The sequence below is a fragment of the Spermophilus citellus genome, assembly GCF_964194105.1.
Source record: "Spermophilus citellus genome assembly, chromosome: 16".
NCBI classification, from domain to species: Eukaryota; Metazoa; Chordata; class Mammalia; order Rodentia; family Sciuridae; genus Spermophilus; species Spermophilus citellus.
In genome coordinates, this window is record NC_138196.1 from 70,377,555 (window position 1) to 70,402,943 (window position 25,389).

Sequence of the window (25,389 nt, forward strand, 5' to 3'; positions counted from 1 at the left end):
CATAGAGTGAACAAATTATTAACTATCTTTTATTTTGAAAAAATCATCAGTTTAAAATAATCAGCAATATGTTGCATAAAGAAGAACATGCAACCATGAGTAGGCTTTTGCCTACTTAAAATTTCCCCAGAGAGATTAAGGACTGATCATCATGACTCTTTGTAGCACATAACAGAAAAATTTTGTTTGTGTTTTATGGAGTAGGATTGCAGGGCTTACTACCTCTGGGAACAGAAATAGTAATGTCCACTTCTGCTCTATGTATTTTTCCTACTCTCAATTTATAAAATGCTCACTTGGGAAATTAAGTTGGATTTTATGCATGTTACAAAATTAAACTGACTATTTCCCAGTTTTCATGATTCGTTATCAGTGATGAAAGAAAGCATATCTGTAAAGGTGAAAGTTATAGAACCCTTGGGACTCCTAAGACAAATTACTGAGGAATTGTGCCTGGGGTAACATTTTGCTTAGGAACATGCTTGTTTTTATCAATGTTATTGCTGCATTTTGATAATTGCTACCATTTGTGGAAGATAGTTGCTGAAGTGTTTTGATAGAATCTCAAATGATAAATGATTCCGATATATTAGTTATAAGGGTAATGGGCATAAACTAGAGAAAATAGTATTACTTTTACTAGATGCATTTTTTTCTCTAAGAATTTTTGTTGTATGCATTAAGAGTAAATATTTGTGTCCACTTTTTCTACCATGGCGAATTTAAGTCCTTAATATATAAAGATATGGAAAGGGCCATTCCTGTGTGTTAACAAAAATATTGTTACAGTTCTGTTTTTTGTCTAGATTCCTTTGGAATAGAAGTAATTTTCCATGTAAATTAGTATCTTAATAATCATTATTAATAATTAATAAGATACTTATTAATGTGTTTTCTCATTTCAGGTCCTTAAAATGAGGAACTTATTAATGTGAAAGTCATCCAATTGCTTTTATGGAACAAAAACTATTTTTTAAAAGTTAACACAGAGTACTATAAGTATAGAGTCACTTTCTCAAGCATTTCTGTGATAATTTTGAAGGTCTAAGGGAGCACCATAAATACCTTATTGACTTCTATAAGCACTGCACTCTTAAAGCAATATATTATTCTCTTTTGATGTCCTAATGATTAAATCTTAAATATCAAGCAGTAACTGATTTCCAGACAGAATGCAAAATTCCTTTTGAAAAAATAATTTTCTATGTAAAAAGTACCTACACGTATATATGTGACCTACATATCTGTGGTTATACAATCACACATTACATATATATTTGAATAATAAACCCTTAAAACACCTGGGTTACTGCCAGGTTTTATCCCAAATTAGTTGTGTGGATTTAGACAAGGCAATTAATTGTTTAGTGTTTACAATATGTGTGTGTGTGTGTGTGTGTGTGTATGCATGCAGATCTGAAGCTCCTTTAAGCTCTGGATATCTACGACTTTATTTCATTAACATAAGGACATTCATGGCATATGTGTGGAAAAACAACCTTTTTATCTTAAGAAAATTTTGATAGTCATAAATATTGTTTGTTTATAAGTTTGCTTATTGCCTCTCCATATTAGAAAAAGAAAAGAAAGAGAAGGAATAAAAGTTTTTCCATTATTACTGGTATATTCTCTTTTCTGTAGCTATTAATAATTATACAACTAGATTTGATTCTTTTCAAAAAGTTGTGGGTATCTCACATATCAACAGATCATCCTGTATCTAATTATATTATTTTACAACTTTAGGGGCTGGGGATGTGGCTCAAGCGGTAGCGCGCTTGCCTGGCATGTGTGCAGCCTGGGTTCGATCCTCAGCACCACACACAAAAACAAAGATGTTGTGTCTGCCGAAAACTAAAAAATAAATATTAAAAAATTCTCTCTCTCTCTCTCTCTCTCTCTCTCTCTCTCTCTCTCTCTCTTAAAAAATACAACTTGTGGTACAAAATATATATAAAGGAAGAGAACATGGATTTCTCATGAATCATAATATTTTATCATATAAATCCATATATAGGTCATATAATTCCTTCCTTTTTCAGATCAAAGCTCCTCTAAAAAGTGGTGTTGTTGAGAATATTTTCCAATAGCTTTTTAAATAAACTTTTTATTTGCTATTTACTTTTCATCAGTTAATAGTTTAATTCTAGTTGTAAGTCTAAATATAGCTTTACTATATTTAAGTGGAATTTATTTATTTATTTTGGTACGTTGGTTTGTTTTGAATAGTTTTTAAAAAGACTGTTTGGAGAACTGTCCAAAGCCAAAGCCCAGAATTAGTAGTTAACATCACTGGAAAACATGTTCTTCCAAAATCCATGTTACCGTATTCTTACTCTTATCATTTCCACAGGTAATTCAACTTTAACAAATATGTTCGGTAGGTAGAAAAATGTGAGGGATTTCTTTCAGCACAGATTATAAGCATTTTCAAAGGCACCAGGGGTCCATTGTTCAAGCTTATACCTATGGGGGTGGTCCAGCAGGGTTTGATTTGTGATGTTCAAATGTTTTATGGTCCTACTCTGTTCCTAGTTTTTCAGTCTTTCAACAAAACCTATTTGGTATACAGATATTAGTCTAGTCTCTAATTTCAAAGAGGTTGAAAAAAAAAGTGTATTTGGAGGTCTGTGCAAATAATTAATGATAGTGCAATATGATAAGTTCTGCATTAGAAGTCAACCTAAATTGTTGCAAGACTGTAAATAAGAATGCAAAGTCAGCCTATGCAGGGATTGGGGAGATGGAGATGAGAGAGGACTTTATGGTTGAGAAGATACTTGAACTAAAGTTTGAGGGATTGGTAAGAATTAAACAGGCAGATGGAGGAGATGAGCAAGTAGGCAAGTGAGATGTGGGTCAGTAACACGAAGGGGTGAGAGTGTCACATTCAGAAAACTGCCAAGTAGTCCAGGGTGACTTGAATGTTGATACTGAAAGTGATTATAAAGGACATTGTTTGCACTCTGCTTAGGTATCTGGAAGGAGAGCAACTGCATAATGTTAGCTGAGAGATACAACTGGATAGGGGCTGAGACTATTAGTAGAGAAATAAATAGAGGTGGGTGGAGGAGAAAGAACACATGTGGGAAATATTCAGAAAACTAAAAGAAAATGAGAATCTGTAATGCATTGGATTCCAGAGTGTGAGAGAAGGGAATAATTGGGATGATTCTTAAGTTTGGGCGTGAGGGAGGAGGACGATGCTAATTGAGGTCAGATCCATGAGCTAAGAAGGAAATGTCAAGCAAATTTGAAGAAGATCAGTACTTTTAGTAGAGACTTGGGTTTATAGACATACAAGAACATAATTGATGGCAGACAATATGATTATTCATTAATATTGAATAAAGAAGATTAAGATTGGCATCTCTAGAAAGTTTGATTTCAGGCTTGAAAAAAGAAAGAAACAGGACAACAGCAGGCTCAAGCCTGACTGGTCTTGGAAGGTGAACAGCATGACAGGGGTAGTGTCTCCTAGCAAGAGAAGTTACAGAAATAGCAGGGTGGGGATACCACCTACTAGGGTGTTAGGACAAAAGACACTCTTGGGGGAGAAGGGGAAATGTGATGTGAAGAAGTAAACAATATGGTGACCTACTTAGACTAAGGAGGCAGGGGTAGTGTCTCCTAGCTTTGGCCATTGGTGTCCTATGAAGAATCAGGTTTGATTAGTCCATATTTGAAGAGTAAGTGAGAAGACAGTAAATGTACCTTACCCTTGGAGAATTTAGCCAGGAAAGAGAAGGTAGCTAGAGAAGATGTGATATAGGTAAGTTAGTGACTTTGAGAAAGATTTGAGCAATTTTGCTTTTTTTATTGATTCTTTTTAGTTATGCATGCCAATAGAATCCATTTTGATAAATTATATAAGCATGAAATGTATCTTATTCTAATTAGGACCCCAGTCTTGTGAATGTGGTGAGATTCACTGTGGGGTATTCACATATACACCTAGGAAAATTATGTCAGATTCATTCCACTATGTTGTCTTCTTTCATTTAAAAAAATATTTGTTTTTTAGTTATAGGTGGACACAATATCTATTTTATTTTTATGTGGTGCTGAAGATCGAACCTGGCGCCTCACGCATGCTAGGCGAGCCCTCCACTTCTGAGCCACAACTCCAAAATTCGTTTTTATTTTAGTGCTGAGACAGAAAAAAAAGTGAATTATTGAATAAACAAATGTGATGGTTACCATGTCATTGTTTAACAAATCTCAACAAAACTTCGTGGAATATGACAACTCACAGCTGGTGTGGTCCTGGGTTGGGTGGGTCAGCACCTCTGTAGAGCACAGTGGAGATGACTTGTCTCTGTCTCATGGTGTTTGGAGCCTTGGCTGGTAAATCTCAGTGGACGAGGTTGGCTCAAAGTCTGGGGGCTGGAACAGCTGTTTGGAAGATCCATTGCTAAAACGAGGGTTATGAAAGTTGGGGAGTAAATCTATGATGGCCTTTACTCATCTGAAAAAGAAGGACTCCATTGCAATTGAGGATATGAAGTAGGAGGCTGGAAGACAGGAGTGAAATTTTAGAATAGTTTAGAAGAAGAGAGGAATTTGGAGTGACTCAGTCTCAAGAATTTCTGAGTGATATTTAAAGCTCAACTAAGGTTTTAAATTTGTAGTTGTAACAATCTGTGCCATTGAGTTAGTTGTTTTCACCCACAAGCTATGCTAGTGGAGAGTGGTAGCTAATGATCTGAGTTCACAAGAGTCCGATTATACTATCAGCATCCTTAGAGATTTTAATATTTTCAATTATTAAATGTATTGGAGTCCAGCTCCAACAGGGGGTCTCAGGAGACAACGGATGGTGAGGAGTCGGCGAAAGGGGGGTGGAGAAACAACACAGACACCAAAGTGAAGGTGCTGAATCCCAATCTTTACTTGTGAAGTTGATCATATATACTTTTCATTTTGGCAGGCTCACAGTACTTTGTGGTTACAAAACAGGAATCATTATTCAAAGAAATGAAATATTACGTAGTTACAATTAGAATAGAAGAATGTATTTTGGCTTATGCATAAGCAAGCATTTATACTTTCAGTTCGCATTTTGCTTTGAGCTGTTTCTGCTAAGTTAACTTTTAATAATAGTTAGAAATGTCCCAAACTATTGGCCTATACCTTGACTATTCTTTCTTGACTTACTGACTGGAACCGGTGCCATGGTTACGGCAAGTGGTTGACTTGTTATTAATTTTAATCAAACAAGAGTAAGAGCACAAAACATTGTGCACAGGAACAAGAACAAGTTGCCCAGTACTAAGCACTAATCTGTCTTCTTAACATTAATTTTTCTTCTCTAGATTTAAATTTAATTTCTCAAAAACTTCCTTGACAGGAATACAGGGAGTTTTTCATTAGACATTAACAATTTACGCTCCACAGCTGAATCATTGCATTTAGAGCAAACAGATCTATTCTTAGAAGTAGCTGCATTAATTGGGAAAGTCATGTTTTTTCCTTCATACTTAATGGTCATATGGGAAATCGCAACTATACTTATTAAAGGAATACAAAAACAAACCAGCCCATTCCCAGAAACATACTGTGCTCCTCCAGAGGATGCCATCCACCTCAGTAGGGCCTTGCGCCATCCACCTCAGTAGGGCCTTGCCATTGCCTGAGTCAGGGGAGGGGCGCAGCATAAATGCATCTGGGAAAAAATAACAACTAGACCTTAAATAAAGGACTAAAGAAATGATACTTCTTTTAGCAAAATAATGACCAGTCTGTACCCATTTGTGATATTATTTAAATATATATAAGGAATCTTTCTCCTATCTTTGGGAAAAATAGTCCTATCACAACTTCACTTCCTGGGCCAGGTATGATCTACTGCTAGGGGCTCCCTTAGGTACTGTGTTGTGAAGGAATCTTAAGACCAAGCCTGAATTATGGGGATGGGGGCCAGGATAGGGGGCATGATGAGCAGTTAGAGATGTTTGTCATAGATGATGTGGGGCCCAGTGGGGATTCATGCTTGCTTGGCCTACTCATCAGCTATTCCTACCCTGTCTCTTTGACAGGAGATATGAAGGGAAGAGTAATAATGATTATTAAAAGCAATAACGCTAACAATGGTTAATCTTTTTTCATCTTATCATGTAATGAACACATAATGTTAAATTATTGTAACAAGTAAATTATTATGTAACAAGTAAATTATTGTAACTTGATGAATGTCTAAAGTTTGTCTAACAATATGAATCCTGAAGAAAAATTTTTGGATATTTATTTAATTTTAAGACCTTAATTTTCTAGAATATTATTCCAACGGTGTTGAAAAATGACTTAAATATGTAGCCTATGTGACCAAATGAAAACTTTATTGAAGTGCATTCTCTTTTCACATGAAGAACAAATCTGTAAATATTTGAAATTTTTACACATGGAGAGTTGCTTGTTTAGGTACTTATATACTTATATTTTAACTAAATTAATTGTTATTTATTCTGTTAGTTGTTTCTCTCAAAATACAATTGAATAAAATGATTGTGTTGACTACTTAATTGCAGTTACCAATCGAGTCAAAGCTATGTACCAGCTGTATTGCATTATTGCTAAGATGTGGACTTTTAAAAAAGAAATCTTAATACTTTGTAGTTCCTTTAAAACTGATGGTATGCTATTGCTTTCTCAAAGCATCTTCTCTTATTGTTTCATAACTTCAATATTATTCCATAAAATAACATTTTCATTTTACATTCCTTGACATCATCGACTTAGAGAAATGCAGTAAGTAATTTAGAGAAAGATGGGAAAATAACACATAATCAATGTGTAGGCCATAAATTGATTTGGCAGTATGCTTCATAGTAAGCTCTACCCCAGGGGAATTTCTTCCTTCCCATTTTACTTTTCATGTGGAGTGTTAATACCTATCTGGATTCTTCTGGATGATAAATTATGATAATTTCCCTGTATCAGGGCCTAGTAGTATTTTAGAAACTTTAACCCTTGCAGCAGAAATTGAACATAAGACTAATAAAGTAATTACAATGTTTAAGCTACAGAAATTATCTGAGAAACGTACTTTTATCACAACAGGAATTGGATCATGGAATTTAAAGCCTGAACCAGACTATAAAAATTTTCCATTTTATTAGATGATAAAAACTAAGATTTGCTTTGATTTAATAAGTAGATCATATCCTTCAGTTCAAATGACAGCGCAAGACTGTTGCTCAAGAGAAAATGAAGATACATCATTAATTTATTTATCTTAGTCATGGTTTATAGGTCAGGCTGTTATGAAATTTTATAAGGAAACACACAGAATTCAAAATATTTCTCTCTCCTTAGCAGCAGTGAAGTTTTATCTAGTCTGAGACCCAAATAGGAAAGTATTCAACTGACAGTTCACTAAAAAGAAGAAAAGTAAGTGATCTTGAAATTTAACATATAGTTTCTGAGGAACTCAGATTACTTTATTTCAAACCGCCCATAAAATTACATTATAGAGGCTGGGGTTGTAGCTCCTAGCACTTGCCTAGGACATGTGAGGTACTGACTTCCATCCTCAGCACCACATAAAAATAAATAAATAAAATGAAGGCATTGTGTCTATTTACAACTAAAACAATTTAAAAAAATATAAAAAAGAAAAAGATGACATTGTACAAGGATCTCACCCTGCTTGGTAGTGCTCTCCTGTAATCCCAGCAACTGTGGACACTGAAGCAGAAGAATTGCAAACTGGAGGCCAGCCTCAGCAATTTAGTGAGAACCTTAGCACCTTAGTAAGACGCTGTTTCAAATAAAAAATTTTAAAAAAGGCTGGGGATGTACCTCACTGGTAAAGTGCCATTGGGTTCAATTCCCAGTACCAAAAAAAAAAAAAAAAAAAAATTGCATTATAAGAGGATCTTATGTTGTATTTGGTCATTATACCAAATCTAATTTTTCTAGTTTACACATTGGAATGACTCCTCAGTAAATGATATTTCTAGAGAGCTACAGGATTTTGTTTTCAATTTTCACAACTTTTCTTTGTATCACTATCATGTAAAAAAAAAGGGGGGGTTAGGGCGCTTTGACACAGACAATCTTTCGAATATCAGTATTTGTTTTTAATTAATATCTCAAGAATGCAGCTTTATAGATTTGCCTTAGTGCAATACTCCCTAAAAACAAGAGTTATTAAAATGATAAAATACAGTGGCCATTTTAATATAGCCATTTTTTTAGCATGGAATATACACAAAATAAAGTACCTGAGTCCAAATTATATTCTCAAATCCAAAATATTTGCTGAAACAATGAAGAATTTTACATAGAAATATATTCTTAGTAGAGAGTTATATCATTTCATTTCTAGTACTTGCAATAGGCTAAAACTAACCAGTATGATGATCAAAAGCTTTAGAGAAAACGTCAAGAACATCAGAATTAATGGAGTGGAGTTGATAGAAGATGGATAGAAATATAATGAACTCAAATAAGTATGCTATCGCTCTTTAAAGGCTTTGAAATTCCTAAATTATATTTATATTTTCATCCTTGGTGTATGTGAGTGTGTGTGTATTATATCTGTAAGAATGATATCAGTTAGGGTCTGTCATTTTACTCTCTTTAACAAGAAGTGGGATCTTCAAGTGAATACTCATCTGTTATTGTGTACACATAAGACATTTACAGCATGATCACAGAATTTTAATTCTTGGTCATACTCCTTTACCAACTTGTAAAAGTGGGTATAGTGACAAATACTTTAGAAAGCTTTTCGGGGGCGGGGGGGACACCCCCAAAGATTGTGTGCATCACTATCTATATAAATAAATGAGTTTATATTGAACTTCAAGTAATTTTTATTCAGGCTGAAAATCAGAAAAAGAAAACATTTCAAACAGTGTAAAGTTCAGGTGATCCCATCTGTTTTGAAATTAATTTTGCTTTTAGTTTGAAGACAGAAGGTGATGCATATTTTAGGCAGTGCCCGTACCTTTATTGGAAAGGCATTTACTTTTTTTTTCAGTTTGATTTGGAAGACATTCCAGTCATCTGTATCAGTAAATCACGTGTGTGTGTGTGTGTGCGCGTGTTTATTATACAATCTTGACTTTAAAACTGGAATAGACACATGTAAAACATCTCAGTGTGAGTAGTTAGCCTGAATCATCAGCACCACCTTGCACCATTGAAGTCCTCTCTGTACCTTCTTTTCTTCATAACGTTCCTTACTGTGGTGGATTAAGCACCAAAGAAATTGCACTGGCTTTTTGCGACCACAAGGGAAATGCTCACTTCATCGTGCCCGCGCCCCAAAACTATAAAAAGCAGCTAGGCGATGGGAACAAATATAAGTCAATGTATTATTTTCTCAGTAGAAAGGAAGGAGGGTGAACAAGCCAGACTGTCATCCAAGATTTGCTCGTTTGGCCTTTTAAAGGTCTTCTTTTTGTTCAAGTATCAACTTAAGAAAATAAATTCTGTGTACCAGCATGAGGAATATTCGAGCGTCAGAAAACAAAGTAAAAAACATATTAGTGGCGTCGTTGCAGCAAATTACACGTTTCCTCTTCCCGTAAAGAACCTGCCCTTTCATTCTAGAGCCCTGCTTACGCTCGAGCTTTCAGACCAAGTACGACTTCGGCCACAAGATGGCACTGACCTGCAAACAAAAGAAATCACGGTGGCACTGACTTTTTTAAAGCCTTGTAAAATTGCCTTGCCAACTCGGAGTCAAGGACTGTGTGGGGATGAGGGCTCACTTCCCCCGGCACGGTGGCACGGTGGCACGGTGCGTGTGTCTGACAGCGTGCGTTTAGGCTGATTGTCTTTCTCTCCTGAATTCCTAGGCAACGTACCTTCGAGGTGTATATCCAAGGTGAGGTGTTGGGGGCGTGGGGGAGCCTCCGGCGCTCCCCGCGGGGCGCCGTCACGTGATCGGGATGAGGTGGAGTTCGGCTTTAAGGGGGCGTCCCTTCCTATCTTCACCAATCTTTAGGATTTGAGCAGGAGAAATACCAGAGGATCTTTCCTCCCCTCTCTGCTCCTTTCCATGACTCCCTTCTCGCTTTAATAAACAGGGGCGGAAAAGACGAATTCGAAAGAGGGTAAGTTTCAAGTTTACGCTTTTTAAAGGACTTTTGAGAAATCTCTCACTGACGGGGCGACGGATGAGAGAGGAAGGGAAAGGATGCGAGGGCTGCAAACTGGTTGTGCGCACCGAGGTGCGGCGCGGAGTCAGCCTCTTGCTTTGGTGTCCAGCGCGGGCAGGTGGCTGGATGCCCCAGATTACCGGACCGCTCCCGGACCCGTGCCGCAGGGCTGGGGGCCGACGCTGGCCAAGGAGCGGGCACCTTATCCCGAGTTCGCGCTTCCCCGCGCCCTGCTGCCGGGTTTCGGGACGGGGATCCAAGTTTTCCTCTCCTCAGGCTCTCTTAAAGCCGAGGGAGGGAGCGGGAAGGAGCCCTGCGGGGTCTCCCCGCACCTATTGCAGCTTTCGCCTTTCCCCGGAGCTGGCTTGATCCACCGCAGGGGGCGGCTGTGCCGTTCCCTTGGAGAGGGGCTGGGGTGCGTTGAACCCGTGGGCCCCGCGAGGAGTGGGCCTTCGCGCCAGTCCCGCAGCACTTGTCGCGTTGGCCCCTGCCGGCCCCTGGGGCGCGGATCCCAGCTCCTGCCCCACTTGTCTGGTCTGGAGTAGAACCTGGATCCCCCGTAGTTGGCCCTTCAGTCTGTAGCTGCTCTCTGGTAGACACCCTGAACCCTGTCCTAATATTTCAGAGTTTTAATCGTGGAACTCTTTCTTTAGCTTCTTCTTCTAGACCAGTAATGTGCGAACATGCTGGGATAGAAGATTGAGGATGGACCTACGTGGAGGTGGCTTAGTAAGTGTCCTGTTGGTCCCCAGATGGAATGCAGAGATGAGAATGTTTTAAGGACGGATATTGGGCTAAGGAGAGAAGTGACTTAGGATTTGGCCATGGTGTGTGTGTGTGTGTGTGTGTGTGTGTGTGTGTGTGTGTGTGTAGTGGGTCAGGAATAGGGGGGAAGATCCAGGCAATTCGCCTAGTTACACAATATGAGAAGGGTGGGCGGTTAAGCCTGCCACAGAAATTTTGACATATACCATTTCATTCTTTGGTAACTCCTAGAGCACAGAAAAACCTAGAGAAGCGAGTAGGTTTCTACGTTCCTTTGCCAAGCCCACCTGGATCCTCTGAGAAAGCTTAGCTCCGGGTTGACACACAAAGCCAGGAGCTAGTGTAGAGTTCTCCTCTCTGCGCTGGACCTGAGAACAGTAGCCCTCATTTCCCAAGACCCTGAGCAGGTTCTCTGGTGAAACAAGAGAGAATAGACAGCTCTGGGTCCCAGTTCCCAGCCCGTGGCTAAAGACTGAGCACTTTTCCTGGCTACTATCTTATTATTAGTCTTTCTTAGTGTCTTAAGGCAGCTGTCTGTTGAACAAGCTCTCTCCTCACTCAGGGAAGGCAGGAGAATTATGTAATTCGTTTAGATAAGCTAGCAGTAACTTTCAGGGGCTGTGTGTAACACAACTGACATTTCTTTTCCAAAACAGTTGTGGTGAACAGACAATCCGGGTATTTGAAAGACATTTGCAGCAGGTTATGCCCAGACAGCTGTATTTTCAGATGGGAATAACACTGCCAATAGCAGGCAGTGAGAGGCCAGGGTTTTACTTGAAAAGAAGAATAAGGGAATTTCCCTCAGTAAGGGGCCTAATTTGCCAAATGGTGATGTTTGTAGGTCTCTATTTGGTTTCTAAAGGTACACAGACAGCTAAATTTAACAGTCTCGCTAAGCTTTGCAATGTCTGTAGTTGTGTAGCTTATTTTATAAATATATATTCGAATAGAAATGTATTGTTTACTTTTGCAAAGATAAGGCATGTTAACTTTCTTTTAAGACTGTTATCTTCTAAAAATTATTTTTCTGGTAATTATATGAAGGTAAACAAAGTATGCATTTTATCCAATGCAAACTCATTTACCCAAGTGGAATGGCTAACAACCCTACACTTAGCAGAAGAAGCTTAGAAACACTTTTTAAAAAGTTTTCATTTTCTGTATAGCTAAATTACCTTCTACTGAATAGGAAAACCTCTATTTTCTATAGGACATGTATATCAAATATAATTTCAAAGGTATCTGAGTAGAGTTTTAATATATTTACCTAAACTCTTCTGTAAGAAGTCTCTTTGTAGCCCATAGATTGAAATAATTTAATAAGTGTTTGCACAAATTCCCATAATTGTCAAAGTAAGTCAGCTGGTATAAAATTTCTTTTTTTTTCCTATCCATTTCAAACACCTTCACCTATACCCCCATAAACTCCTGTCTAGATTATTAAATTAGCCCCTAACAAATTCTCTACATCTTTTCTTTCCCTTTTTAAATGTCCCTGTGATATCTACATGGCTTCCTTACTCACCTTTCTTAGGTCTTAATTTACAGGCCGTTTTCTTAGGCAGTTAGAGGCCTTTTTCTACCACCCAGTAATAAATTGTAATTCCTGACAATCCCAGTTTCCCTTCCCTGATCTATTTTTCTCCATAGAACTTATTATCATCTAGCATACTATACCTTTTATTAATTTATGTCTTTTACTGTCCATCAGATTTGAAGTGCAATGAAAGGATCACTGTTCTCTCTACTAAATCCATATCTGACAAAATAAGTATTACATAATTATTCATTGGAAAAATGAAAATTCTTTCATAAACAATTCCTTTTTTATACAAAGTGTAACATTCTCTACTTTGTACTTGACCTAACAGAATGATTATTGTAACTAACATTCATTTTGGATGCAAAAGGATGATGATAGATTGAACCATTGCTGTAAGATTAATTTATACAAAAACCTACTATTCCATCTCTACATCTATCAGTCAACATATTTTTATTCTAAATCTAATATTTCAAGGTACTATGAAATATTCACAATGTCAACCCTCACAGATGTTATATTGAAATGGATGGGCACCAATTAAGGCTTCAAGGGACTAAAGGTGCTTTGAAGAGTGGGTAGAATTTGGATTGGTGATGGGAGACAACCCTCAGGAAGAGGAATGGAAAAGCTATATGTGAAGACAAAAGTTATATTTGAGAACTGTGAATCATTTGGCCTGCCCAGAAGGGCATTCACATTGGGGTTATTAGAGCAAAGAGTGGAAGGAAGGCTTAACATAGAGGTCTTTAATGCCAGGCTGAGGAATACACTCAATAGTCCATGCCTCGTGACTCTTATACCAGGATCCTCATTCATGGTGGAATTTGGCAACAGGGAGCCTTGAGAAACCATAGATAATGAGGACACACTTAGCTACTGTGCAAGTGTTACTTTAAATAATGAAAATTCATAACTGATAAGCAATGTTAAAGATCTCTATAGTAACCTGAATACAAAATATGATGCTAAACTTTCTTGAAATCTCTAAGAAATACGAGATTTCAAAACTAAAATTATTACCTGCTTCAGGGCTGGGGTTGTGGCTCAGCGGTAGAGCACTCACCTAGCATGTTCGAGGCCCTGGGTTCAATCCTCAGCATCACATAAAAAAAAATAAAACAAAATAAAATAAAGGTATTGTGTCCAACTACAACTAAAAAATAAATATTTTTTTAAAAAAATATTACCTGCTTCTTCCAGGCTTGTTCTCTCATTCCAAATGACATTAAGTGGTCATGCTCACTGCTTTTGCAATTCTTAAGAGAACAAGTGTAATTACCCCTTAAGTAATAGGTTGTGCATAGAGGAAGAGAGAGCAGTGTTTGTCATGATGTCCACATGCAAAATCATTCCATTACCATGCCTTAATGCTTTCTTTTTACTTAGTGATAACAACCTTTATTTTTACCTTCTTGAGTTTTATAAGGCCAAATTGCAGTTTCATAATAGAAAACCACCCCATATTCTAAAAAACAAAAGCACTGAAGGAAAGGTTTACTAAAGGCATCATATAAAAGGCAAATACATTTTTAATACATTCTTATTTTTGTTTCAATGGAAGTAAATTTATGCAATATTCTTTGTTGTTCTTATGTAAGAAAGAAATGCAATTCAGTTTCTCAACACAGGCATGAAGATCTGTTAGTTAACTTAAGAAATCTCATCTTAGAAACTTACTTAGTAATCTAGGAGAAATCAGATATTTTTTAAAAAATTAGATTTGAACCTCTATACAAGACTATTGTCTGTGATTTGTCTTGGTAAGAAGAGAAGAATGTATATATCACAAATAATTGGCTGCCTCTTCAAGATTTGTTGTCACATTCTAACTGACATTTTTACCAGTCATTCTCTCTACCTTTTGAATTCTCAAGAGGAAGAGTGTGATTACAGTTGATATTATAACTAACATCTAGACCCTTGCTCTGGAGACACATAAGTCTTGTAGGAAAGGGGGGATATTTACATGGATAAAACCTTAGAAATTCTTTGAAAGCTTCTGGTATATTAATAACCATTATAGAGGCTTAGAGTCTCCTGTGCAATACAAGAACTTCTCAAAGTGCCCTTTCATGTAGTGCTTATAAACTTTTATGCATGGAGTACCTGCTGCTTTGCAGATGGTATATTTCATTTGATTGAAGTTTTGTTTTTTGTAATGATGTGATCTTATAAAAAATTTAGCATGCATCCCTTAGTCCTACCTCTAAGTTGTATAGTAGACATAACATTCTCAAAGTGGTTCCCTATTTTCTATAGACCACAATTAAAATATGAGATGGCATTTTTACCATTATTTTTCTGCATTAAGCGTGATCTGGTCTTTCAACAGTACCTCATATGCTAAAGTTTCACAAATGTGCTGTCTGATATGAAAAATTGAGCTCCATTGTATACAATGAGTCAAAATTCATTCTGCTGTAATGTATAACTAATTGGAACAAAAAAATGATCTCATTTTGAGTATACTTATGCTAAATAATTTCTGCTATAAGAAGCACCCCAGTATATGTTGGGTTATTGCTACTTTAGACCTCTATACTAATCTATTTATTTCTATAGTAGGAGGAAAAAACTATGTATTTTTGTTGTTCTTTTGCTTTGCTTGTTCCATATTTTCTGTTTTAATCTGTGCATTAAGTTGTTACACATTTGCATTCTCACTATGTTTAGGGGTATGCTGATAGTATTTGTATAAAATTTTTGGAGGCATGAAGTTTATGTACACCTTACTAACATGTAGACCACTGACACTCAATGCATAAGCAGAACCAATTAAAAATATTTCCAGGTTTTTAAAAATTCAAAATGTCTGCTTGGCCTCCGCTATTTTAAAAATATATTTACAAAATTACATTTTGTTTACTTATTTCAGTGTCTTCACATTAAAGAGTACTATGCATCAGAATTATATTTTGACTACCCTCAATAAAATTTGTAATGCAATTGATCATTTTCTCTTTACAGATTGTTCATTTCAAGGGAATGAAGAATTCAGAATAATTGTGGTAAATGGATTCCAATATGGAGCATAAGAATAAGCTGTACAGTTGACCTGCTTTGAAGAAACATACTGTTCTCTTGTGAAATCTGTAAAAACAAAACCAATCAAAATGAATTCAACATTACTTTCTCAGGTTGAAAATCATTCAGTGCACTATAATTTGTCAGAGGAGAGTTCCCCATTTTTGGCTTTTGAAAATGATGATTGTCACCTGCCCTTGGCTGTGATATTTACCCTAGCTCTTGCTTATGGAGCTGTGATCATTCTTGGGGTCTCTGGAAACCTGGCTTTGATCATAATCATCTTGAAGCAGAAAGAGATGAGGAATGTCACCAACATCCTGATTGTGAATCTTTCCTTCTCAGACTTGCTCGTCGCCATCATGTGTCTCCCGTTCACGTTTGTGTACACGCTGATGGACCACTGGGTCTTTGGTGAGACAATGTGCAAGCTGAATCCTTTTGTGCAATGTGTTTCCATCACCGTGTCCATTTTCTCTCTGGTTCTCATTGCTGTGGAACGCCATCAGCTGATAATCAACCCACGAGGGTGGAGACCAAGTAATAGACATGCTTACATAGGTATTGCTGTCATTTGGGTCCTTGCTGTGGCTTCTTCTCTGCCCTTCCTGATCTATCAAGTCTTGACCGATGAGCCATTCCAAAATCTAACGCTTGATGCATTCAAAGACAAGTATGTGTGCTTTGATAAATTTCCCTCGGACTCTCATAGGTTGTCTTACACTACTCTCCTCTTGGTGCTGCAGTACTTTGGCCCACTCTGCTTTATATTTATATGCTACTTCAAGGTAAGAAAATCTTTCCTCCCTATCATATCCCTTTTTTACTTCTTGGCAAAGAAATTCCTCATTCAACAAGTGGTTCTGTTGAACTCATTCTTTGTTCCTTTACAGATATACATTCGCTTAAAAAGGAGAAATAACATGATGGACAAGATGAGAGACAATAAATACAGGTCAAGTGAAACCAAAAGAATCAACATCATGCTGCTGTCCATCGTGGTAGCGTTTGCAGTCTGCTGGCTGCCTCTCACCATCTTTAACACTGTGTTTGATTGGAATCATCAGATCATTGCTACGTGCAACCACAATCTGTTATTCCTGCTCTGCCATCTCACGGCAATGATATCCACCTGCGTCAACCCTGTATTTTATGGATTCCTGAACAAAAACTTCCAGAGAGACTTGCAGTTCTTCTTTAACTTTTGTGATTTCCGGTCTCGAGATGATGACTATGAGACAATAGCCATGTCCACCATGCACACGGATGTTTCTAAGACTTCTTTGAAACAAGGAAGCCCAGTCGCATTTAAAAAAATCAATAATGATGATAATGAAAAAATCTGAAACTCCTTGGAGTGTATGGTCCCAGAATACATCTGCTTAAAAGCAAGTGTAGCCAGACATGTATACTTTCATTACCTGTTCTCCATGGAACAGGACTAAAGTCATTTAAGAAAGACTGAGATTTCCCTGTCTTGCATTTTACTGCTTTTGTTATGGTTGTCATGATTACATTTGGAACAAAATGTATGGGTTTTGGCATCTCCTGGTAATCATATTCACCAGTCTTTCTTCAAGTGCTTTTTGTGGAATTATGCATTTAACAACTTTTAAGACTATATTCATTGGAATGAAATTTCTCTGAAGTATAACTATGAATCAATTTCAGAAGCCCTAGTGACTGATACCTTCATTACATTGGGCCATTCTGAGTGTCAGTAGATTGAGCCACCCTTCTTTAATGATAGGTGTCATTTTAGTCTGAAACAGAGGTGACAGCATGCAAAAAAATCTACATTCAGGATGTTGAACCAAAAAAGAGGTGAAATTAATCAGGAGTGATCTGCTTTTTTTAATCTTTTTTTTTAAAGAGAAGTTACTTCCTAATGAAGTATCACTTAAATTAAGATGAGAATACACAAAATGCTTTTCAGCTGTGAATATCATAGGGTTTTGGACCACCCACAAGAATCAGTGGGAAAATAGTTTCCTAATTTCAAAACTATTTTGGAACCTGACAACCAAAGCATTTCAGGATAATTAGTTTAATAATTAATATTAATATTTAATATTGCTACAAATAAGTAAATTATATTCATTTGAATTGAGAGTGAAGAGTTTTTACATTCCTTACAGACTGCTCAGTGTTTGTCAAGATTTTTGGCATAAACATATAATTCAAAAGGCTTTTCCAGCTTACAATGTATTTTCTTCACAGCAGTGCCTATAATAGTCGCTCACTTTTAAATTTCACTGTATGTCTTTCAAAGCAGAGGACACCAAGGGACAATGTTAAAAGGATATTAATTGTAGCTAGCAGGGATGAATACTTAACCACTTCTTATAGCCCATGTTAACTTGTATAAACTGTGTGACTTGTGGAGTTTATGAATCATGCACTACATAGAGTACTGACTGAGTAGTTGTGTCACCTTGATATATTTAATTTCATGTATCTTGTGATCACAGTTGAGCCTCAGAATCATTTGTAGAAAAGACATTTTGAAGAACAAGTCATATTTTCAATGTATTATACAAAGTATTAAATGTATTTTATTTAAAAGAAGGGCAAACACTTTCTCTATTAAAATTGTTTTTGCTTTTCCTGGGGGCTCGGCGGGATCTACTGTTTCTGTCTTCAGCTTCGTTTTTTTTTCTCGTGCCATGACTCTCATAGTGTCCCCACGGCCCCAGTTTCAGCTTGATAAATGAGACATTTTCTACTCTGGTAGAACCACTTTTGGCCGAGTCACCCTGCCTTGCTGGATTGAAAGTTTCTCGAAGGCAAGGATTATCTAATGTGACTATCCCCAGTGCATATGGCACAGGACCAAGTACTTAGAAAAGTAATTCTAAATTGAATGAATGAAAGACCAAATTTTCTTCCTTCCCTCCCATTTATGATCATATTGAATTCTCATCCCAAAGTTTGCTTGACTACTTGTTCCTAAATTCCTCTTTACCAAGAAAGTGTTTTTTCTTCTACTGTATTATTTTCATTCCTCATTGAAGCAAAAGTGACATTGTAGATCTTGGAAACATGTCATTAGCCTTGTAAGTCAAATATCTAACTTTTTCCATTGAATGTTAATATGAAATTAAATCATAGCCTAAGAATGTCCTTTAGTTACATGAATAAAGAAAAAAAACAATTGTAACCAACTTTAACTGTTTGTTGGAAAATATCATCATCTTTTCTTACCTAAATGTGGGATTCTTAACTACTTGATATTTTTCTGCTTTCAGGGACCAATTCTGACTTTCTCTACTTAGGTGCCATAGAAACAAATTGCTACTTGGGAACAGTCTCCACATGTAGGTGCTTCTTTGTCAGCACATTTGCTGAGATGGCCATTTTAAGGATTCCCACTCAATTGTGTAAGCTGCTGATTCCTCAACTATACATAAATAATGAACAGTAAATTCTATTTTATCCAAAGATGACAATGAGCAAGTAGTTAAGTCTAGGGTCAGCACCAGTGTAAGAAGGAATAAATAATCACATTAAATACAAACTTCACAGGCTAGGGTTGTGGCTCAGAGGTAGAGTGCTCACCTAGCCAGTGTGCGGCACTGGGTTTGATCCTCAGCACCACATACAAATAAAATAAAGATAAAAAGAAATACAAACTTTGGAATCATTGGTTTGTCTTACATCCAAGAACAAATCGAGTTTTTAGTTTAGTAGAAGACCATAATTATAGCTTATTGGGTGGAAATTACTACGGCCATTTTACAAAATTATTACTGCCATTTTACAAAAGAGGAAACCAAAGTTCAAGTTGAAATATTGATCTGAGCTAAGAAATAAATGGAGTAAGAATGAAATCCAGATTTGTTCAGTGTGATTAAACTGTAACAAATACTTATGATATAGTTTTAAAAAATATTTCTCCATCTCTTCACAAGTCACATGACACGAATATCACAATACCCCAAGGCAGAAAACTGCAGAAAAGAATGGAATGAAGTAGAACAGTTGAAAGAAAATGGCCAAGATGATTTCATGCATCCATAATCCACTTCCGAATTAGACAATTGTTGAACATTCATATTAATTTAATTTCTTTTTTGTTAACTGGATGGTCCTTTTCGTATTTCACAAAGTTTCCACGGAAATAAAACTATATATTATATTGTAATTTCAAAATTTGGCAGCCAAATAAATTAGATACTGTGACAATGAGAATACTTATTCACACCACACCCAGTAAAAGTGGCAGAGAGAGGCAGGCTTAAGCTGAGCTTCTAGAGATAAGATTGGCCTTGTGCCAACACTGAAATTCAGTAAGGTTCCGGGCACTACTAGGTTTTTTGTCACAGGATTTCTTTCCTCAGTAATCAAGGATTCTTCTGGAATTATGGTAGTTTCTTAATGAGGTTTAAATTATTGCCAGTCTCCATATTTTCTTTCTTTATTCCTGTGATCTATAAAACAACATGTTGGACTTAAGTACTTGAGCTAGTAACAGCATAATTTACCAAGAAAAATCTGTCTCCCAGATTTAATTCACCTGATGATTCCTTTATTAATTTATGTGTGTGTCAAGAAGTGAACACATGCTACACATGGTATGGACGTGTGTGTATGTGTGTGTATTGTATAATTCTTTTTGTGGGTGGGCAGTACCAGGGATTGAACTCAGGGATATTCAACCACTGAGCCACATCCCTAGCCCTATTTTATATTTTATTTAGAGTCAAGGTCACACTGAGTTGCTTAGCACCTCAATTTTGCTGAGGCTGTCTTTGAGCTTGAGATCCTCCTGCCTCAGCCTTCCAAGCTGCTGGGATTACAGGTGTGTGCCATTGCACCCAGCATATAATTCTTCAGTGGCTTTATTTTCATCGTTATTCATTTCTTTCTTAAGAAAACTACCCTATAAAATATTTCTTTTTCCCTCATTTCATAGATAAGGAAGCTGAGGTCTGAGAGATTATATAACTTGCCCCAATATCACCCGACTAGTAAATCACAGAGGCAAGATTCAGATCCAGGCAGTTTGGTTTCTGAATCTTCATATGCAGCCTTTAATCAGCACACACTGAAAACCTTCCCCACGGCCAGCCTCTGCCCTAATCCTCCAACCTCTGCCTATCTTCTCTTATACAAGTGGATTCACTCATGATCCCATTTTCAGTCCATGTCTTCTCCAATCCCTAATAATCTCAGAAAGATTTTAAAAAATTGAAGCCTAACATATATTCCTTTCATGGTGATTTAGGCACAGTTATAGATTGAGAGACACCACTGTTTCACCCAAGGATTATTACTGTAAATCTGTTCCTTCTTTCCTGTTGTTCTTATTTCCTCTGCCCTCCTTGCAGAGGAATCTGTAATCTTTTTAGTTTCCTAGCCAAGGCCTGAGTCATCTTTGGGGAACATTTCTCTAATAAGTGACTGGGGCTCTGAACACATTTAGTTTTATTAAGCTGCTTCTTTGGAGGCTGCATGGTCTCCTATTCAAGCCCATAGGTAGGGAGCTGTCATCTGTGAATAGTTTCATAACAAGGCTTGCTGCCTACCTGACTTCTACATCTTGAATCCTGTCTAGGAAAGAACAAAAAGAGTTAGCAGTCAAAATTGTTGACTAAAGGTGAACAGTATTTCATTTAAGCAGAAAAGCAGACTGAAGCCACGTATCTGATGGGATCACAACTGCCCTGACCCAGCAGCATTGCATGATGGACTGCAACATAGGCTTTGAAAAACAAAACAGCAGCCACATGTTAGTACTGCTTTTTTCAAAAATAGCACTGCCTAAGCTTCTATTTGCCTTATCATCGGTAATGAAAAATTTTGAGGGTCATTCAAATTTCTGGCCAATTTTTTCCATAATTTATTGGTGAGATAGACTTGATATACCATAAAATTTACTTTTTAGAAAAGTATACAATTCAGTCGCTTTTTCTGTGTATTTGTGAAATTGTCCCACCATCGTTCCTATCTAATTCCAGAGGATTTTCATCACTCCAAAAAGAAACCCCAACTTTCAGTTTCCAATCTGGCAGATAAGGAGCTTCGAAGTTGCCACTCTGTTTCTAATAAGTAAAAAAGGTAAACAAACTGAAAAAATCAGTACCTCTTCTTAGATTTTTGAGGGAGGGCACAGATTTTTGAGAGTGGTCACAGGGAAAACTGCTGCCTCTAAATGGTGGAGATGCCAATACTGAGAATTACAAGACACTAGGGCAGCAACCCCTGTGCAGAAACCTGGGACAAGTCTGAGAGCTAAAAACTCCAGGGCCACCAGGACATAGTCAGGCTCCCACACTCTTGAGTTTTATCTTTGGGAACTCAACTGAGTTTTCGCAGTACTAAGGAAAAGCAATCCAATTGTGCTTCTGGCAGTGAGGGAGAAAAGGAGCCATTTTTAAATAGGCCAGAGCATTCTTTTTAACAAGGTCAGTCCAAAAGAGAAAGTATTGTATCAGAGTATAAACCGTTAGGTATTAAGCAACCTGGGAGAAGGGAAATATTCAACTCTGACCTCCTCCAAACATCCTACCCCACCTGAGTGAGGAGAAAAGACTGAGAAGCACTTTGGAAGAGAACTGTTTAGAGGCTCACTAACAGTTGGAGATCAAAATCTAGAGCTAAAGGATGTTTCCCCATCTCCACATCATATCACCACATTGCTAAAGGCCCGTTTATAGCAATTCCTTTACTGTTACATCATGTGCAGCTATCAAGAAAAATTTGTAAGTCATACCAGAAGGCAAAAAGCACAATTTGAAAAAAACAGAAACCTTCAAAACCAGACAGGAATGTTGGGATTATCAGGGAATTTGAAACAACTATGATTAACATTCGAAGCATTCTAATTGATAAAGGAAGCAGTGTGTTAGAACAGATGGGAAATGCAAATAGAGGGAGATGGAAATTCTAAGAAAGAATTGAAAGAAACTCTTGAGAATAAACACTGTCAGAAATGAAGGCCTTTGAGGATCTCATTAGTAGAATGGACATAGCTAAGGAAAGAATCTCTGAGCTGCTGATATGTCAATAGAAACATCCAAAATAGAAAAGTAAAGAGAACAAAGGATTAAAAAAAAAAACAATACAGAATGTACAAGAACTATAGGACAATTACAAAAGACATGACATAGGCAGAATGGAAAGTCAAAGGAGAGGAAAGAAAATAAGAAATAAAACTGTTAATCCATGTGAGTGCCAAACCATAGAGTCAGGAAACTCAAAGAACTCCAAGCAGGATAAATGTTTTATTTTTTTAAAGAGCTATACCTATGCATATAATTTCAAAACTAACAAAAATCAAAGAAAAAAGTCCCCAAAGAAGCCAGCAGAAAAAAATACCATACCTATAGAAGAACAAAGGTACAAATTATATTTGACATATTCTCAGAAACCATAAAAGCAAGAAAGGGAGTGAAGGAAATTTAAATGTTGGAAGAAAAAGAAAATAACTAGAATTCTGCACCTTCAAATATTATCTTGCAAAAGTGAAGTAGAAATAAACACTTTTTGAGACAGGGCATTTTTTGCCAGTAGACTTGCTTTGTAAGAAATGCTAAAAGATATTTTTTAGAGAAAAGGAAAGTAATATAAATCAGAAACTCAGATCTTTATGAAGAAAGGAAGAGCTTCAAAGAAGAAAAAAGTAAAGGTAAAACTAAAACTTTTATTTTTCTTGTTCTTTATTGGCCTGATAACTATTTGTTCAAAGTATTAATAGCAGCAATCTATTCAGTTATGCATATGGTCATGTGCTGCATAAGGTTTTGGTCATATTCACATTGGTGTACCACAAGATTATAATGGAAGTGATCCATTCCTAGTTCCAGTGATGTTGTAGCCATTGTACAGTCATGGTATAATCCATTCCTCCTATGTTTGTCATAATTATGGTGTAAAAAAACCTACTGTATTGCCAGCCCTATAAAAGTACAGCACATAGAATTATATATAGTATTTGCTTGACAGTAGTAACAAATGTAACCATGTAATGTAATGTAACCATGTTACTGATTTATATACTTAATACCATGTTTTTTATCATTATTTTACAGTGTACTCTAATTCACAAAAAAAAGCTGTTTACTATTAAACAAAGTGCTATTATTCAAGCAGCAACTTCACACAACTCATGTTTATGTAAGTACTCTATGATGTTTACACAACAAAATAGTCTAATGACTAGTTCTCAGAATACATTCCTGTTGTTAAGCAATACAAAACTGTAATTATCTATCTACACACACACACACACACGTACACACACACACGTGCTCATGTATGCTCATACAAAAGTGAAATGAATGACAGCAACCATATAGTGAGGAGAGGCAGGAATTAGTATTATTTTATTATTACACATAAACTAGCTGTGACACAGTAGAATGCTAATGAAGATGAGCTTAGATTAATGTATATTGCAAACTACTATCTGTACTAAAATAGTTCTAAATATGTATATATATATCTACATATATATATAAGTCATATATATATATATATATATATATATGTAGATAGATACCATATAGCTATAACATAGCTATACTATAATATACAAGTTTATGGATAAGCAGACTCAATATTTTTAAAGTGTCAGTTTTTCCCAATTTGGTCTATATATTTGATATAATTCCAAACAAAATCACTGTAAGTTATTTTGTGAATGTCAAAAAACTAACTTTGAAGTCCATATGTTGAGGCAAAAGCCTCAGAATAGACAAAACATTATTACAGGAGAAGAATAAAGTCAGAAGGCTGACACCACCCTAATTCAAGATTTACTCTAAATCTCAAGTAACCAAGATGAGATACTGGGCAAAGAATAGGCAGATCAGCCGGATGCAGTGGGGCATACCTGTAATCCCAGCGGCTCAGTAGACTGAGGCAGGAGGATCTTGAGTTCAAAGCCAGCCTCAGCAAAGTTGAGGTACTAAGCAACTCAGTGAGACTCTTGTCTCTAAATAAAATACAAAATAGGGCTGGGGATGTGGTTCAGTAGCCCAGTGCCCCTGGGTTTAATCCCTGCTACCCTCTCCCACCTAAAAAAATAAGCAAAAGTTAACAGCCAGATATAGACTGACATAAACAGTCAACTATTACTCTTTGACAAAGGAAGAAAAGTTGATACCATAGAGCAAAGGCAGTATTTTCAACAAATGGTGCTAGAACAACTGAACACCCACAAGCAATAAACATTCTAAGGACACATCTTATGTCCCTCACAAAAATTAACTTAAAATGAATTACAGACCTAAATGTAAAATTCAAAAGTATAAAACTTTTTGAAGATAGAACAGAAGAAAATCTAGGAGACCTTGATATGGTAATGGATTTTTAGATACTAAAAGCAAGAGCAATGAAAGAAAATATTGATAACCTGACCTTCATTAAAATAAAAATCTTCCCTGGTAAAAAAGACAAGAGAATGAGAAGTCATAAACCTGGGGAAAATATTTTCAAAAGTCATATCTTGTAAACTTTACCTAATCATACAAAGTACTCTTAAAACCCAGTGACAAGAAAACAGCAAACTTGACTAATATATGAGCAAGTCCTGAATAGATACCTCATCAAAGAAATTATATAAATATCAAATAAATATATGAAAAATTTTCAGATTCACATATCATTAGGGAATTTCAAATTAAAATAACAAAAAAAACCCCACTACATACCTATTATAATGGTCAAAATGGTGGTGAAGATCAAGCAGAAGGAGAACTTTCATTCATTGCTGGTGAGAATAAACAAGGTTACAGTCACTTTTAAAGACAGTTTAGAAGTTCTTACAAATCTGAACAAATTCATACCAGATGACCCAACCATCATATCCTTGGTATTTACTTAAATAGCTGAAAACTTACGCCTATAAAAAATGCATACTGACAGCAACTTTTCTCATAATTATCAAAACTTGGAAGCAGCCACCGTGTCCTTCAGAAGATGAATGGATTTATA

At 36.4% G+C, this 25,389-nt stretch overlaps 1 protein-coding gene across 4 annotated transcripts; it reads left to right on the plus strand.

The window, feature by feature from the left end:
- The first annotated feature begins 9,729 nt into the window (after positions 1-9,729).
- Positions 9,730-18,594, plus strand: NPY1R (neuropeptide Y receptor Y1). Of its 4 annotated transcripts, none has more exons than XM_081269859.1 (4): positions 9,730-9,838; positions 10,766-10,841; positions 15,394-16,238; positions 16,344-18,594. In XM_081269859.1, exons 3-4 carry the CDS (start codon positions 15,540-15,542, stop codon positions 16,794-16,796), a joined length of 1,152 nt encoding a protein of 383 aa, XP_081125985.1. In that variant the 5' UTR covers positions 9,730-9,838; positions 10,766-10,841; positions 15,394-15,539; the 3' UTR covers positions 16,797-18,594. The 4 variants fall into 4 exon arrangements, with proteins under 4 accessions (XP_081125985.1, XP_081125983.1, XP_081125984.1 ...); XM_081269858.1 differs by lacking the exon at positions 9,730-9,838 and adding an exon at positions 9,855-10,067; XM_081269857.1 differs by lacking the exon at positions 10,766-10,841.
- Positions 18,595-25,389: the final 6,795 nt, after the last annotated feature.

Excerpts from the sequence above, each read along its gene's own strand:
- NPY1R (XM_081269859.1), top strand. The coding sequence starts at position 15,540 with ATGAATTCAACATTACTTTCTCAGGTTGAAAATCATTCAGTGCACTAT. Across the intron at positions 16,239-16,343 it reads TATTTATATGCTACTTCAAG|ATATACATTCGCTTAAAAAG; the intron begins GTAAGAAAATCT and ends GTTCCTTTACAG.